Source organism: Drosophila takahashii, chromosome 2R, assembly GCF_030179915.1.
Source record: "Drosophila takahashii strain IR98-3 E-12201 chromosome 2R, DtakHiC1v2, whole genome shotgun sequence".
Lineage (NCBI taxonomy): Eukaryota > Metazoa > Arthropoda > Insecta > Diptera > Drosophilidae > Drosophila > Drosophila takahashii.
This window is the reverse complement of record NC_091679.1, coordinates 21,844,311-21,862,726: the sequence shown is the minus strand read 5'-3', so window position 1 is coordinate 21,862,726 and position 18,416 is coordinate 21,844,311. Positions and strand designations below refer to the sequence as shown.

The 18,416-nt window shown below is 39.6% G+C and overlaps 1 protein-coding gene across 2 annotated transcripts; it reads left to right on the top strand.

Moving 5' to 3' along the window:
• Positions 1-26: 26 nt before the first annotated feature.
• On the top strand, positions 27-4,832 carry Ance-4. 2 transcript variants are annotated; one of them, XM_017148467.3, is made up of 6 exons: positions 27-136; positions 1,396-2,652; positions 3,970-4,187; positions 4,248-4,370; positions 4,424-4,602; positions 4,661-4,832. In XM_017148467.3, exons 1-6 carry the CDS (start codon positions 101-103, stop codon positions 4,669-4,671), a joined length of 1,824 nt encoding a protein of 607 aa, XP_017003956.1. In that variant the 5' UTR covers positions 27-100; the 3' UTR covers positions 4,672-4,832. The 2 variants fall into 2 exon arrangements, with proteins under 2 accessions (XP_017003956.1, XP_044248808.1); XM_044392873.1 differs by lacking the exon at positions 4,661-4,832 and having other exon boundaries at positions 4,424-4,613.
• The last annotated feature ends 13,584 nt before the right edge of the window (positions 4,833-18,416 follow it).

The window sequence follows — 18,416 nt, the reverse complement described above, 5'->3', positions numbered from 1 at the left end:
CTCCACGGTTGGAGCAGCTCAGTCCGAGCAGATCCGGTGTTGAGTGCGAAAGTGAAACCGATTCCAGACTTCAGGTTTCCGATTTTAGATTCCAGAGGAGATGGGCCTGCTGTTGCTGCTGATAGCGGGCATTGGCGTAAGCATTGTAGCGATTAAGTAATCATTGATGAGTTTACACTAAGGAATTGGTTAAAAATAGACTTTAACTCGTCGTATTGCGTTTTAAGAATTGGCTAATGTTTTATTAAGATTCGAGTCTCTCGAGCTTCTATTTTACTTGCTATACCACTTGGGTGTAATTGAAATTAAGATACATTGGTTTGAAACGTTCGGCTTCCTATTTCAAAATAATGATTATTTTTTTTGAGTAAAAAATAAAAATCTCCATTTAATGATTATTTTGTAAGCAAAAAAAATATCGCTCAGAAATAATGATTATTTTGTGAGCGATATATTTCGCTCAAAAATATCACTCAAAGTGCGATTACAGCCGTTCTGTACGGAATTTTACAAACTTTTAAATTTCTGCTTGTAGGTAGAACCACGGAGCACATATTCCGTTAAGAAAAAAATAAATTTTCTTTGTATAAACCGCTTAAAAAAACAAAAAAAATCTTTTTGTATAAAAACACTTTCTGTGGGAATCGAACTCGTGCTTACAGCTCGGTGGACCAACACACTAACACCCAGCCCACATGTCGGGTTGGATCTAAGTGGAATAGTTCATAACATCTTGTTAAGTCGTTTTACTAATAAATAAATGACATAAAGTTCTAAGGTGGATACAACTTGTTGTATTTAAGCATACCTCATGTCAACTAAAAACCGCGTTTTAAAAAGTTTATACAAAGAAATCACCTTCTTTTATTAACTCGATGTGTGCTCCGTGGTTCTACCTACAAGCAGAAATTTAAAAGTTTGTAAAATTCCGTACAGAACGGCTGTAATCGCACTTTGAGTGATATTTTTAAGCGAAATAATATCGCTCACATAATAATCATTATTTCTGAGCGATATTTTTTTCGCTTACAAAATAATCATTAAATGGAGATTTTTATTTTTTTACTTATAATGATTACGGTCCCTGGGAACAACCAGGCACAAAATGATGAAAATTAAAAAATAAGTAAATGGGATAAGAAGTGAGAAATTTTAAATATTTAATATTCTTTTTTTTGATTCTATAGTGACTTTATTCTGTTTTGTCCAATACGGCATATGTACGTCGAACAAAAATAGTTTTGGCATATACAATTGACGGTTAGGTATAAGATAATATATAATATATATCTGGATATAGGATAAGAAATGGATGAGCACATTCCTTCAGTAACTAACAACGCAGTTAAAAGTTAACTTGATATTTTTAATTTAATGATTTCATTCAAACTTAAGTGCGCAAGTGCGGCCGCCAACGTTGACCTCGAGGCCAAGACGTTTGTGAATCAATCGAGTGACCGCTACTACAGGTTCTACAACGAAATAGCCGCCGAAACGTATTCGGCCAACAACGAGGAGGACTTCGATGCCCTGTTCTCCAAGCTGAACAATGTGAAGCGAATCGCCGAGGAGCTGGTCAGCATCTCCCGACAGGCTGCCGGCTTTGATCTGGACAGGATACGCAGTCCGGAGACGAAGCTGGCCCTGCAGGAGCTGCGAAGTGCGGGCGATTTGTTTGTCCTGGGCGATGATTACTTCTCTTCGGTGCAGATGAACCTGGCCGCCCTGCAGACGCTCTCCACGGACAAGGACATCGAGCCCTATTTGGGAGGTGCTAAAATGCCCAACGAGGACGACAGTCCGCTGGCCTACTTCCCGGACATCCAGAAGATCGTGCAGAGCAGCAGGGACGCCGACGAACTGAAGTACTACTGGGAGGCGTGGCGCGAAAAGAACCAGCTATGGGCCTCCCTCAATTTCTACACCATTGTGCAGTCCTATCAGAGGGCTGCCAAGATCCTGGAGGTGCCGGTGCACAAGTTGTGGTACCGCTACGACAGCCAGGAGATGCTCCAGCAAATGGAGCAGGCGATGGTGGAGCTGCGTCCAGCCTACCAGCAGCTGCACGCCTTCGTCCGCCAGGAGCTGAACAAGAAGTACGGCGGAGAGCTGGTTAGTTTGAATGGACCCATTCCGGACCACCTGTTCCAGCAGGTCCTGGAACAGGCCTGGGCCAGTGGCAGCATCCTGGAGCAGTACTATCCCCGTGCCCAGCTGCCGGAGTTCGACGAGTTCGTCAATCACCTGACCGCCAAGGCAATGGTCAATGAATCCGAGAGCTTCTACACTTCGCTGGGCTTCGAGCCGCTGACCGCGGAGTTCCACAAGAACCAGCTGAAGGAACCCAACCAGGACAGCCCAAATGACGACTGCCGACCGTCCATATTTGACCTTACGCCCCATGTCTACCTAATGTACTGCGAGAAGGTCAGTTTCCGGAAGCTGATGCAGTACCACAGCCACATGGCCAGGGTCTACTACGCCCAGCAGAAGAGCCACCTGCCCTCGTATTACTTCAAGGCCTACAACCTGGAGTTCGCTGTGGGCGAGGCTGTGGTCCTGTCGGCCTCCGCACCCGCACATCTCACTGGACGTCGGTTGGCGAAAGGAGAGCTCGGTCAAACGGCCCTCATGAGTCGTCTTTTCCGCATGGTGAGTGAGTAATTGGTCCCAAAAACGACCTAAAAACAATAGTATTAAGTCAAAAGACTCAGAATTTATGTGAAACATTTTAAGTCTATAGCCAAACATTACAGAACGTTTCTTAAACCTTAAGGGCTAGTACTCAACTCAACAAAAAGTCGTCCAAAATTTCTTGACATTGTTTTCATAGTTTTTTGTTTTGGACGACTTTTTGTTGGGTTGAGTACTAGCCCTTAAGAAAGTATAACCCATTTTTCAGTTTTTTCCCCTAATTTTCTCTTCTAGGTGGGTATATTCTATTCGTGTAAAAGTATGTAACAGCTAAAAGGAAGCATTTCCGACCCCGTCCGTCCGTCTGTCTGTCTGTTTCTACGCAAACTAGTCTCTCAGTTTTTAAGCTATCGGGATAAAAAATTCTAGGTTCGGTGTTATTTTAAATATAACCTTCTAATCTTAAGAATATTATTTTTTAAATATTTTTGAATTTTGAAATAAATATTAAAAAAAACGGATCTCTATATTATATAGGTGCTATAGGAACGGTCGGAAAATTAAGTGGAAATTAATAGGGAAAAAATTATATCTTTGTTGATTTTTATTACATTCTCTTCTCCTCTGGGATATAGCTTTTCCTTAACATTTTGAAATTTGGAATTAAATTTAACAAAATTCGGTCATCTATATTTTATAGCTGCCATAGGAAGAATTTAATAAAGAAATTAATGTCAAAATAATTCGAAAGTCAAAATAAAACTTGGATTGTTGTAAGATATACGCAAGGAAATCTAAATTAAATGTTTTTGTAAGTTAATAGAAATGACCAGCAAGGGTATATAAGCTTCGGCTGGCCGAAGCTAGCTTCCTTTCTTGTTAAGTTGTCAAATTCATAACTTTTTTAATGCAATTTTTTTAATTAATTAATTTATCTAATAAAATACAAAAAAGTTTGGAAAATGCGAGAATTGTTGGCGGACTCAAGGACATAGTTGGGTATAATAAATTTGCAAATTTCGGTAGGGCGTCACCGCTACCTTATCAGCCTGAGAACAGGATGAGAGCTGAGCGTCGAAACTTCTATATACAGCACATCTAGGAATATGTAATTAAGAATTTGATACTTCTAAGATTGTGACACAAAGCTTCGTCGCTTTAACTTCTAATGTGTGTGAAAGCTAGAATGACTGTCTATTGGAAGCGATCTGCTTGATTTTACAGACGTAAATAACAGCTATTTAATTAATTGTTGATTTCGAAAATAATTTGTATTTTTATTGAGCTTACTTATTAATATTTAAAGTCTCAAATATTTTAATATTTTTACTACAGGCTATCCATACGATTCTTAGCATTCCATTGTACTATGTGCACACCAAGGTGATGCACGATCTCCTCGACGATACTGTGGACATGGACACCGTGAACAAGCATTACTGGCGACTGATGGAGCAGCATGCGGGAATCGAACCGCCCTCGGATCGGTCAGAAGGTGCTATAGATTTTCCTTACAAATTCTACGTAAACATTGATCAGAGCTTTCAAACTCAGTAGGTTAAATTAACTAAATTACTAAGAAAGGCGCTGTAACTTATATTACTCAATTTTAGAAAATTCATCTCGGAGATTCTGGGCTATCAGTTCTATCGGGAGTTTTGCAAGAAGAGTTTCAGCAGGGGACCTCTTCACAACTGCGATTTCTATGGAAGCTTGGCCGTTGGCAACGATTTAAAGTCAGTGCTCGAGTTTTTTTTATCTAATTACTGAAATATATTATTTACCTTAGATCTATGATGTCTTTGGGTTCTACCAAGCCCTGGAAGGAGGTGGTTGGAAAAATACTACCCAATAACACTGGACTCAGTAGCTTGGCACTGCTTGATTACTATCAACCTGTTTTAGATTGGCTAAACAAGTATAATAAGGAGGCCAATTCCAAAATTGGATGGTCGGCAACCAAGAAAAGTAAGCTTTAAAAATCGAAACTTTTTTCCAGTAATAAACAATTATTGTATCTTTACAGAAATCGTTTGAGGTCTTTATAGGCAGCTTTTAATAAGCTCGATTCAGCTTGCGCACAAATGTCATTAAAATACTTTTTTTTATTTGGAAACACTTTATCCTTTTAAAATGTTTTATTTTCAAATTTGAATTTGAATTTACAACCGCCAGAATAAACACATTTTGCAACACTGCCACGAAACGGTTTTCTGCATGAACCGGTTCACTTTAGCTAGTTATCTCTTTCGCACTTTCTTTATCTTGTATTCTGTTGTTTAGATTACAGTACTTATGAGTTAGAGGGAGAAAACTCTAGGGATGACTTCGGCGCGTCAGCAACTAAATTCAAATTTCCAATTGCATATGATGTTTAAGAAACATAGTACGCTAATAATGGTTTTCCAATATTAGAAGGCAGCTTTTGCATTTTTAACTATATAAACGAAAATGAAATTAACAAGGAACAGCTAAAGACAGCAGAATGGACCGGCTTGCATAAAATCTATTCTTAAAATGGCGAGAATTTCCCAACTCTCCACCAGTCAACCGGAAAATCGGTTCCGGCTGTGGCCAGCTTTGACTTTTTCTTTTAGTTTCCATCGCGTTTGACCACAAAGAGTCGGTGGCGGCTGCGTTGTAACCCCAAGAGTCCAAAAGCCCTCGAAAAGTTGCTTTGGCTGCGTTGAAGTGTCGCAATCGAAGCCGAGAGCCTGTCCTTTGAAGCCATCCAAGCGCGCCGCAGCTCGTTGTGCGTTGGTCGCTTGATTGCATCCACTGACCACCGGCCACATCCACATCCGACCGAACCACTCTTTCAGCGGTTGTCGCCAGACAAGATGACGATATATATTTTGCCCACGTCACAGATACTCTTTCCGTCTTCTCTGCTGGGCATATCAATGAATTTGGTAATCATTTTTGTTTTTGTCAATTGAAAAATCTATAGTAATAATAACACTATGCAGCATCAAAAATTAACCTCGATGAATGCTATATTTTTGGATTCGTTACGAATTCCCAAGTAAAATTGCGTTTTCCAAAGAGTTCCCCGACGCAAGGATTCTTAGCAAAAGGACCTCAAAGTTCGAAAAATGCTGAAATTGACCAACTTTGCGGAGCTCTCAGAGGCAAATGGATGCATGGCTTGGTTCGAAGTTAAAGTTTTTTAAAAGATACACCCTTTATCTTTCAAACCCCATACATGAAATAATTTTAGGATTTTTTTTAAGGCAGAAATAAATTCCAAAAAACATAGTCAAAAAACTGAAAAACATACAGCTGCGGTCAAAATAGTAGCAGTGTTGCCGCCTTTCGTTTTTAAAAGTTTGATGTTGTAATTTTTTCTTATCCAATTAGTCTAATAGTAAAATTATAATCAATACAATATTACCAGGAAAAGATCAATTACAACAACAAACTTTTAAATACACAGGGCGGCAACACTACTACCATTTTGACCGCAGCTGTATACTTTTATGTTTTTTGACTATGTTTTCTAGAATTTGTTTCTGCCTTAAAAAAATCTAAAAAATTTTTTAAGTATGGGGTTTAAAAGATAAAGGGTGTATCTTTTAAAAAACTTTAACATCGAATCAAACCATGCATCCATTTGCCTCTGAGAGCTCCGCAAAGTTGGCCAATTTCAGCATTTTTCGAACTTTGAGGTCCTTTTGCTAAGAATCCTTGCGTCGGGGAACTTTTTGGAAAACGCAGTTTAACTTGGGAATTCGTAACGAATCCAAAAATATAGCATCCATCGAGGTAAATTTAAAAAGCACTAAAAATGCTGCACAGTGTAATTAATTAGGCTCAGCATAACTTACAAAGTTTTATGAATAAAAATAAAAGTTTATGAATAAATAATATTTTAATGAATATAAATAAATCAGTATTTCCCTTTTTTTTACAAATCTGTAATAATAATTTTTATAATTGTTACTTCCAATTTTGTTCACAGCTTTAGAGGTTTCCAACGAAAATACAAGCTCTGTACTTATTGTAATTTAAGATAACATTATTAAACCCAGCATTAAATGATTTATTTTTATAGATTAAACCTAACATTTCTTTGACCACGATTACAATTACCCACACCGAGCCTAATGCTTATTTTATTTTTGATGTTGTCAGGGAAATCTTCATTCGGCTTTAAGGTTACTTGCCGGATTTGGCGACTTGCAGCTGGCACGCTTCACTTGCTCTGCGACTGGCGAAAGGTCAGCGGTTCTGCCTGCGTCCACCGCATGGTCATTAGCCAAGACAGAGACCAAGCCGAATAGATTGTGGAGCAATCGTGGGCGGCAAGGTCGGTGGATCGACCAGCCCTCCTCATCCCAGACCCACCCTTCGACCATCCCGACAGCAGGCGTTCCTCGTTTAGCTGGACGAGTGCTTTTCCCCCGACTGGATTTCCTTTTCGCTTTTCAGTGAGGGGGCGTCTGCGGCAAACGGGCGAATAGGCACGCAAGTCAGCCGATCTGCAATTCTGCCTGCTGCTAATTGCGCCAAATTGCGGAGGCCGCGCACTCGCTGCGGAATGAATGGCCGTGAAATTGAATCATTTCCAGCTGCAGCAGAAGCTCACTGTGCACTCGACTCGAATCCAACTTTGACATGGCACGCCGCCCATCCGTCCCGAAACGGAGTTGAGTGAAAGGCACCCACGTATCCAGGTATTTCTCTTGCTTTTATGCATGCACTTACCGAAATCACCAAGAACGAACCGACGAAACTTTAAATGCTCTTTAAAAATAATTTATTTGTAAGCCATCCTCAAAATTTACAATACCATAGTCCTCTTAAAAAATATCAATAATGTAAAGTTAACTACCATTTATTGACATTTTTTAATTTTAATAGAAAATGGATATGGCAAAGTTCTCAATCCCATGAGATATTATAAAAATTAATTTTAAGTTCGATCAGAATTTAAATTTATTTTATTAAAAATATATGTCAAATAGGAAATAAATTTTTTATAAATATTTCTGAAAAATGTCACTTGGCTGACTTTGAAATGTAAGCTTTTTTAATTACAGCATCTTGCCATTTCAGGTTGCAAATTTCGAGCTGAAATTGTCTTAGCCCCTTTGGGAGAGTATAAACACTTAGGTGTCCAAATTATGCATAGATATACGGGTATGGGAATGCTGTGTGGATGGAGAAAAGAGCCGAAACGGAAACCGCAAAGGGAAAACAAGTTAAATGAAATTTGCATGTCGATGTCAGACAATTTGGTGAACTTTTTTAAATTGCCCATCAGCAGATGCATTCACATTAACATTAACCCAAAAAGTAAATCCCCATATATGAACACACGTTAACAAGTTCGGAGCTCAGTGTTATATGCGAATTTTGTTTACATATTCATCGGGCACGTTGGAGTCAAATATTTGAACAGACGAACGAGTGAGCAAATATAAACGAAATTCGACTTAAGTTCAGCACAATAGGGCGGAATCAGAGGTGAATAGTTTTAGCATAATGTGTGTGCGGGTAGTCGGAATAAGAGAGCTGGGAATTAGACCCCGAAATGGCTTTGTTACGTGAAACCATTGTCAAGTTCAGTTTTGCAAATGACAAAACAATAGAGAGCTTATAGCAAGCTTACGAGGAGGATCTGTTAAGAAAAACCTGGGGAAATCGTTAAGGTCAAGGAAGTGTGAGGTACAAACTCCAATAGGAAGCTTGCTTCGTTACCACTTTAAATAAAAAAAGAACAATAAAGGAAGCTAGCTTCGGTAAGCCGAAGCTTATATACCCTTGCAGATCATTCCTATTAATTAAGAAATCGCAAAAATGATAAATTTCCTATTATTTCACATTAATTTTTCGACCGTTTCTATGGCAGTTAATTCATATCTTTTTTAATATTAAAATCGAAATTATCGAATTAAATATTTAAAAAATCGGATCACCATAGCAACGGTCGAAAAATTAAATGGAAATTAATAGGAAACAAATAATACCTTTTTTGATTTTTATTACATTCTCTTCTACTCTGGGATATGACTATTTATAAATATTTCCGAATTTCGATTTTAATTTTAAAAAGATCGAACTACCATATCATACAGCCGCAATGAAACGATCGAAATTAATAGAATGATCTGCAAGGGTATATAAGCTTCGGCTTGCTGAAGCTAGCTTCCTTTCTTGTTTTTATTTCTATAACGTTTTGGCCCTGTTATTGCATCTAAAAGGTCAAATTTTAAGGCATAGTTTTCTGTGTGTAATATTCTTGAAACATTTAAGTTTTAAAAAGCATTTTGTCTGTTGCTCTCTTTTATTATACCCGTTACTCGTAGAGTAAAAGGGTATATTAGATTCGTGCAAAAGTATGTAACATGTAGAAGGAAGCGTTTCCGACCCTATAAACTATATATATTCTTGATCGGGATCACTAGCCGAGTCGATCTAGCCATGTCCGTCTGTCCGTCTGTCTGTCCGTCTGTCTGTCTGTCTGTATGAACGCTGAGATCTCGGAAACTATAAAAGCTAGAAGATTGACATTTTGCATGCAGATTCTAGGAGTTCCTACGCAGCGCAAGTTTGTTTCAAAAGGGTGCCACGCCCCCTCTAACGCCCACAATCGCATATATACGATTTTAAAAATTTCAATATTTTGGAAAATTAAAAATGCAGTTTTATTGTGTTTATCAATACCTATCGAAATGTAGAAATTTTTTAAATCGGACCATTCGTTAAAAAGTTACGGCGGATCAAAGTTTTTCTCCATCTCTTTCGCACTCCCTTTAGCTGAGTAACGGGTATCTGATAGTCGGGGCACCCGACTATAGCGTTCTCTCTTGTTTTTAACTTAAAATACCCATTACCCCTTATAGGACTTTGCTCATTGATTACTTGTGTCCTGCTGTATGGTAATTATTTTTCGGCTCCAACTTTCATAACGATTGCGGACGATGAGTTGAAATAGCAGGCTGTTGCAGAAAGATCAGCCCGTGTCGAGCCGAGGAAGAAACTGCAGATCACCATCAGCGTCACGCGCTCGCGCAAAAATTATGATTATTTGACGAAATCGCATGCTGAGTCTTATCCAGCTGCCGCAGCGTGGCGCCCCAAAAAGGTGAAACAACCAAAAGCCAAAAGAGGGAAAAACAGAAGAAGCAATCAGCCATAACAAACCAAGCGAGCATCCATCCATCCAAGCATCCAACCATCCGAGAGCTGACCCCAAGCAATTAAGAAATTATGTATATTATGACGCGCGCTGTGATGATGGCAGCGCAGTCGAATAAAAAGCAATAAAATGTTACTGCAACAAATGCGAGCGTCGGCTGAGCATTATGTATACGCACCGCTGGACGGCGAGCCCTGCAGGCGGTTCGCTTTGCTCTTTTCCCTGCGTTAACCTTTCTTCGGCGCGACTACAATAACACAATGATATGGCTCAGCCATAATTATCATTTGTTGCATCTCCCTTTTGGGGCTGGGGACCATTATCCGCACCGCACGCCGAATACTGTTCAGAATGTCCGAGTATTTATCATGGAAATGAGGGAGCTTACGCTTCCTGCAAAAACAAAAGACCGAAGACACGAACTCGAGTCCGGGGTCGCCTCGGCCGGGTTTTGTTTTTGGTTTTGCCTTACGTAAGCGCGTGCTCGCCTTAAATTAAAGTCCACAATCACGCGGCGGCGACGACAGGGGTCAACAAAAAAGGAGAGGGAGAAAGAGTGGATGATGGCCTGCTGTGTAGGTGGAGAAATTATGTTGACATCATCGCCAAAAAATGGCCGAGAAGCGAGAGGCGAGCGGCGATCAGGCAGCGGGTGCCCCTTGAAAAGCCGAAAATAAAAATTAATTTTACTTTCATTTTCGCTGTGGCGCACTGCTGGCTTCTTTTACTTTTCGATGTATTACTCTTTTTTGGCCAACATCTCCGCATCTATTTTCGGATTTTTGGCTTGTGCCACTTCAGCTGGCTGATTGCACTTTGATGGCACGGAGACAGATGGGTTCCGTTTGGCCTCCGGTCGGATTAATTTTCTAATCGCTCTGCAGCCTGCAACCGGAGTTGTCCGTTAAGTGGAGGCATTAGCAAGCTAACTGATCGATCGATTGATCGATCAGTCGACCGATGAAGTGAGCGGCGGCTGCAATAAGGAAACGTCTGTTTATGAAAAGCTCTTCGAACGAAAGTCACCAGCGCTTGCCGTTTTCAATTGTGTTTTAATAGGCCAAAAGCCAATTTCCTGGCCCGCTGCCAAAAACGGTGGTTTGCTCAACGACTGCTGTAAACGGTCCAATTTTATTGCCCATTTCGGCTGCGCCTTATGAAATGTCTTGCACTGTCAGCCCATGGGGCAATTTTCTAGGTCGCTCATCGGTACATATGTGGATATGGTGATATGCGACGCTTACGAAACGCCAAATCTCTCCCACGCACTAATGTGCAAATTAAAGGCATTTCCAAATGGCTTTGCATACTTTAGTATATCATCTGCCGGGCAATTACATTTACTCAACATAATTTCTTGCACTCAACTTTTATGGGCCTCTTACTTAGGCTGCTCAGCGAGCGGATAGTGGATGTGGATCGTCTTGCCGTCCCGCATTCGTCATAAGGTATTTCTTGTCACATTTCAAAAGGAAAATACACCGAGACACCCTCGGTTACGCATGCTCCCCATCGAAGTCGACGCGTTGGTTCATTGTATAAGCCTCGCTCTTCCCGCATATGACACAAAAATGTGAAAAAGCTCGGCACAGACAATTGGGTAATTAGCGAAAAGAAACAACCCAGAAAAAGTCGGGACAGGGAGAGCCGCCAGACGCCAGACACAAAGATCTAAACGCCTATTCATAACGTCACATCTCCAACTCTACGATCCCGTTCAATTGTCTGCAGAGGCCATTTGGTAATCCCAATCGAGGAAAGCAGCAGCTGGCAGTTAGCAGTTAGGCACCTCTCTTCATCTTGAGCTTATTCTGCTTCCTATTCATTTTTTGACTGCCGCATCTAAAATTGATTTATGGAGTTTGTGGTGTTTAATGTCGGGCTGCTCTTCAGAAAGGGGTATTATACAACAGAGGGATTTTTTACATTGTTACTTCTTTTTATATTAGTTTCTTCATACATGTTACTGCCTTTGATATTAATTTTTATATGATTTTTTATAGATTTACCAATGATTAAATATTATTATTATTTACTTAGTGAATTGAATGATTATACAACTAAGTAGTTGTTTGTCTGATATTAATTAATTCGGTACTTAAAACGGTTACTTAAAACTTACTTTCTTTCTTTATACTTTTAAGCAAAATACTTTAAAGGCAAAACAGAATTTAACGTTTTTGACTTTTGAAATAATTTAGTCAAAAAATCTTCACAAAATAATTAAGTCAAAACATCTTCTTCAAAATGAAGAGTATTTCAGATTTGTCCATTTTCGTGAAGTAATACATTTATTTATGTCTTTTCGCACCGCAGCTCACTAATTGAAGCGAGTTTCGCGATCAAGTTTGGCTCGTGGCAGACCCTACAACCATTGACTTTATGCCTGGCACTGGGATACTCTTATACACATATATGATTGACAGATCAGATCTGTTTTCGACATATCGAGACTGGAATGGAAAGTTTTTAATGTCCTATCCACGCGCCTTTGGCCATCTCCATCTCCGAGCTGCATTCATTTCGTTTCGGTTGCTCGGCAGTTCTGCTATTTATTATTTGTCTCAAGTGAACCGACATCTGCTAATTGGCTAACTAAATATTGGCAATTTGTCAAGCTTTGCTAATAGAATTAGAAGGTGTTATTGATAATCGTTAGCAACGATTGAGTGCTGGTGCTAAATTCGCATAAACAAAAAGCAGATTAGATCCGTCAGGGTTCAATTGTTCTTGGACTGGCAAATGGAATTGGGGGTGCTAAAATTGATCACGGGATTGGGAAAACCACAAAAACCGATAAATGTTGTGTAGAAGATGATATATAGGTTCTGGGTCCAGTGAAAATTGTAGTGCCTTAGAACAACATTTAATTGGGAATAGTTTTAGAAAATAATTATCTGCATATTGAATTTAGCATCTCGTATTAAATAGTGGTACGAAAAACAAAAACACTTACTATACTTACTTAAGGAAATATTTAACTATTGAAAAAAATTATCATATTAAAATCAAAGTTTTAAATCCTTAAATTAAATATAAATGTTCAATTTAATATTTCCTTAAAAACCCTTAAATTAAATATTTATGTTACATTTAATATTTCCTTATTTAAAATTATTGGAAAAATAGTTATATTGAATACTTATATCTGTTTACTTAAAGTTGTGGATTGATTTAGCAGACCTAGTGCAGTTAATACACAACATAACATAAACTGTTGGCTGTAAAATGCCTTTTATTCGCACTCCAGCTTGATTAGACATTAACGATCGGCAGCCAGTAAAGGAAGAGGCGAAGATTAGTGCCCATATCTCACTTAACGTCCCAGGAAGAGGCATCTGGCGCGTTGGTGACGTAGTCAGGGGATCGCTGGGTTGAGTCCATTATATCACCTCTGGGTGAAAGTGATGATGGCATACGCGAGGCCTCTGCGCCAATACTCGTTTGCGAATATTTTCCCGTATGTGGCACACAGGGTGTGCTTCCACACCCGCCGATACGCCCCGCAACACCCTGTTGCGGCAAATATATGCTAATGCCGTAGTTTTTCATTTTTTCCTGCAAATATTTTTTTTCAATTATCGATTTTCGTTTGCTTTTTTCTTTGGAGGTGTGTGGAAAAGCGCTGCGACTTCCTCGTTGCAGTTGCCCGTTTTTTGCGATGCTACAATTGCCGCTGAATTTTGCCTGCCACTGTGGGGAGAGAAATCGCGCCGGCGAATTCCAAACGCCAAACCAAATGCCTGTCATCGATTAATGAATATTCATAATTGCGGACAGGCCAGAAAGCCCAAAGCAGCAGCGGCTGCCCCTTGGAAATTGTGCCACACGAAATTAAGAGCAATTGCTACTCGAATTTGCGGTTGCTGCTTTGCTGGCGGAGTGTATGCAAATATTTGCCCTGGCCGCAAAAAATTAAAACACGAAATGGAAAAAGCAAAGCAGCAAACACTTTCCAACTGTCGCAAGCATCCGCTAGCAGCTGGCGTTGGACTTGGAGTTGAAGTTGAAGCGTTCACGCGGCAGCAGCACCCGCACCTATCCCAGTCCTAATCCGAATCTCCAACTTCACGGCAATACCAATTTAACACACAAAACATATTTTGTGTTTTCAAGATGCAATATATATATTTTTATATTAACAAATAAATAAATATACATATTAATATATTTAATAAATATAAAAATAACCAAATTAAAAATATGACAAAACAAGAGAGAACGTTATTGTTGGGTGCCCCGACTATCAGATACCGGATACTCAGCTAAATGGAGTGCGAGAGAGATGGGATATACCACTTTAATCGTGCATAACTTTTGAACGAATGGTACGATTTGAAAAATTTCTTCCACATTTCGATAGGTATTGATAAACACAATAAAACTGTATTTTTATTTTTCGGAAATCTTTAAAGGTGTGGGCGCCAGACACCTTTGGCGCAAGCATCCGCCAGCAGATGGTTAGGGTCGGAAATGCTTCCTTCTCGCTGCTACATACTTTTGCACGAATACAACATACCCTTTTACTGTACGAGTAACGGGTATAAAAATTAGTCAACTTCTTCAAAATACCATCTTTTTTTTTAATTCTTATTATGTTCTTATGCTCTAAAATAGTAGTAACATTTCAAAATATGAAATAAAGTTCATGTGCCAAGTATGGGTTTATTTTCACTTTTTAGCTTATCTGCCTGAAGGTTTTTTCAGTGCATCAGCCTCTTGACAGCAACTACAGATACAGATACAGACGAAGAAATGCTGCCACTGCTCCTTTCACTTTCAATTCGTGTGCGAATCGAGAGCAAAATGGACTTTTAGCTTGGCTAAATAGCAAGGGGCAGCAATCAAAGGTAAATAGAAGAAATCCGCCAAGAAAAAAACTGATGCCGGATGAATCACCCGAAAGCGGCAGCGGATGTTGTGTTGACCGCCTCGCGGTTTTCCAAAGGCCACTCCGCTGGCATGGGCGACATTAAAGTCATCACATGCCATCCGACGATGCTTTGGTATCGGGTAAAACCCGTACCACCCCGTTTTAAGATCAAGGCTTTCCCGTCCAGCCTTGACGTTGAATTGTTAAGTATTCACTGCATGGGTTTGAACGCTCGAGTGGCTTAATCAGATAACAGATGAACCATTGTGGATTTCTTCGGGCAGTAAGTAAGTTGTCAAATTTCAGCTATTGAACTCAGACCTGGTAATTGTGGGCAGCTACAGAAGGTCTTGCAACTTGAAATGGGAGTATCTACAAAAGTCAGTAAATGTTTACGTATAACTACATATATTTTAATGTATTTATGTACCTAATTTAATAGATTAAGTATCTATTCGATCACAGTTTACTGAATTTAAAATGTAATAATAAATATTTAAATATTTGATCCCTTCACAATCTTTCTTCCATTTATACTAATTTTCTATGCTTTTCGTTGGTCCATTTCTTTCCTGTTTTTTTGTATGTTCAATATTTTTAAGGTTCCCTATAATCTTCAGACTGAACAATGGACTTCTACTGCACCCTTGTGATATGGTTGTAGTTAATTTGGCCTGCTCCCCACTGGTTAAAAGTCGGTGTCAGTTGGACAAGGCGCACACGCTGCTTTATGTACATTTCAATCAAATCAACTGCAATTAGCTGTCACAGCCGAGTCACAGTCTGTCACAGTCTGTCAAAAGGCATTAAATGTTGCGACGCTTTCGTGAATTGCGGGTTCTGTTTTTCTGTTTATCTGGCTTGTGGTGCTTTTCCTTGCGGCCAAAGGCATTGGGAAAATATGAACTGAAAATGTTTAATTGGCGGCTGTCATGTTTGGCCGGCAACAAAAACTGAAATAAAACGATGGTGCTTACTATTGGCCATGGCGGCCAATGATGCTTTACGACTTCATATCATAATTGCAGCTTACAAAAGGGTGGTTAGGGGGAACTGACAGAGGAGGTAAGCTTACACCGAAAGAAATACATTAAATGGAGGTCGATTTTTTAACAACAAACCCAAATTGATTTAGATTATTCTTATTATTATTATTTTGTTAATTTCTTAGTGCTTGTAGCACAATAAAAATACATACACACTTCCTACTTATTATTTGATTCCTGTTCGGGCGCCATCTGCACGAATGGATCTTGGACATCGGTTTGTGTGAATATAAGGCATCATCATCTCAAAATTCGTTCACAGTGTGTTACAAAAATATCAACAGTACCTGTTTAGTTTATGCGTTAATAAATGTAATAAATAATAAGATGTGAGATAATCAACAGCTTCTGAAAAAAAATTGATTTCGGAAGACCTGGGCTTAGTTTATAATTTTTAATATTTTCGGTGTACGTTCGTCTGCCGGCATTAAGCAATAATTTGTATTATTTGTACAATGCGGTGGCTGTTACAGTACTCCATCTCCCTGCTCGATCGGCCCGGTCCCCAACCCCTTTTTATATCTTTTACGCTTGTCTGTGCATTTATTGTTGCCTAATCGACGCATGGTCAGGGGGAGGGGGTTGCAGCGGCAGTGGGATGGCGGACAGCTGATTTTCCCAGTACTGCTTTGGCGCTGCTTCGTAGGAAGAGCAGCGGCGTCGCTGCGACTGCGCAGCAGATCGAAAAGCTCGCGCTCAGCTTCGCTCAGCTTTTGCGCCTGCGCAGACCGTTCAGACTTCTTTGAGACTTCGCTCAAGAAGGTCGTGTTCGCGCTTCGCTCCCCTCAACTTCGGTTCGCGTTCGTATCTGCAGTTGTTTTTACGCATACATATATATTTCGCGATCGCTGTAAGTGCCACTGTGTGAGTGCAGGATTAAGATAAAGCCCAGGACTTCAGGCGAAATATGGCCAAAAACTGCAATTAAAGTGGCACCCAGTAATAGCTGAAATTGAAGAGCGAAAGGCAGAGAGAGAGGGAGTGAGTGAGTGCTACGGATTGGATTTAGCTTGCAGTTGCCTGCAATTTCAAACACCGCCCCCCGCCGCCCTCCTTTACCCACCGATCTTCGCCTGGCCTGACAGTGAAAGTGATTTGATTTTGCAATTGGAGTCGCAATCGCCGATGTTGTTGTTGCGAGCGACTTTGAACAATATTTCTGCTTGTTTGCTGATCCGATCAGCCAGCAGCAAGAGGCAAAAAATAGCATTTTGTTTTTATTATTACTCTCGCTTTAACCAAACGAAATAAAACACGGCAAAACAATAAAGAAAAGTGCAAAGAAAACAGCCACATAAATTGCGAGCAATTTTCCATCGGGATCCTAATACAATTTCTTTCTCTCATTTCGAACAGTACCCCCAAACTGTGCCCCTAAACATAAACCCAAACAAACAAACCTGGATTAATTCTCTGCTGATTTCACATAGCTTTGAAGGTGAGATAACCAAATTACTAATCATTTTCGTTAAATACGGCTCGCAAATCGACTTTTATCGATTTTTGCCGCTTCCAGCGATTAAATCATTTGAACGTTGCAACATTCGCACAGCTCACGAACCGCAAAAAAAGAAACTACTCAGTTATGGTGCAAAAGTAAAGCGTCATTATCTAATAAATCTTACCATATACCACTCTGCAAAATGCATAAAACGCAAACCTCATGGCGTGGTCGTGGTCTCTTGCAAAATGTGGAAAGTATTTGCGCTTAAATGCTTGCAAAATGCCTGGACACATAATCCACCGCAGTCGAACCATCAGGGTGTCCCGTTAGGGGAGTGGTTGTGGTTTTGGTATAACACCTGTGAAAGATATGCATGTATTTCGACTTTTCGAGTCCACTAGAATACGGTGGACCACTGGATTAATTGCTCTCTGTGCCTGCATTCATAAAGTGGCACACAGCTGGATAGGAATACAGGAAAATATTGGCCAATAGAGTTTAAACTAATTTTTAGAAGGCTTTAGATTAAACACTTGTTTATACTTTTTATAAGATAATTAAAAGTCAATTCTGAAATTTCAAAAATTAACAGTTTGAAACGGTATTTTAAAGATCTATTAAAATATTCAGTTATCTGCATTAAACCCTAATCTGTAGTGTCTTGAAAACTTTGTAACGAAATACATTAAAGCTGAACTTCAAAATGAATACTTGATGACCCAATAACATGTCGTATCAACAAAACAATGCCAAAATTCGTCCGATTGCAATGAATTTCCACATTAACAGCTTGATAATTATTATATAACCCACACAGGCTTGGAATAATAAATAGGTTGGCTTGAAATGGCTGAAACAAAAAACCATGTCAAGTCGCCAATAAAACAATTAAGAGCCAACGAAATGCAAAAAGGAAAGAAACAACAAACCGGAAAACATAAATAGTGAGAGACACACAAAAGTGCGTAAAAGAAGGGCAAACGAAATGTGAAATGAGTCAAAAGCCGAAAGAGGAAAGGAGAGGCGCATCGCCGCGGCGTCTTAGCCTCAATTTGGTTAACTGCAGCTTGAGCCACAAATTATTTGGCAACGTTTTTATGGCCCCGTCGATGTCTTGTGTTGAATACACAATATACTTTTGTACGAGTGTCTGTGTGTACAAGTATGACATGAACTTCATTATCAGCAACGCCGACGCCGTCTCTTTATTTTTTGGTAACATCTCTTTACTTTTTTTCGTTTTCCTGAAGTGGTTTTATTTTATTTTGCTTTTTC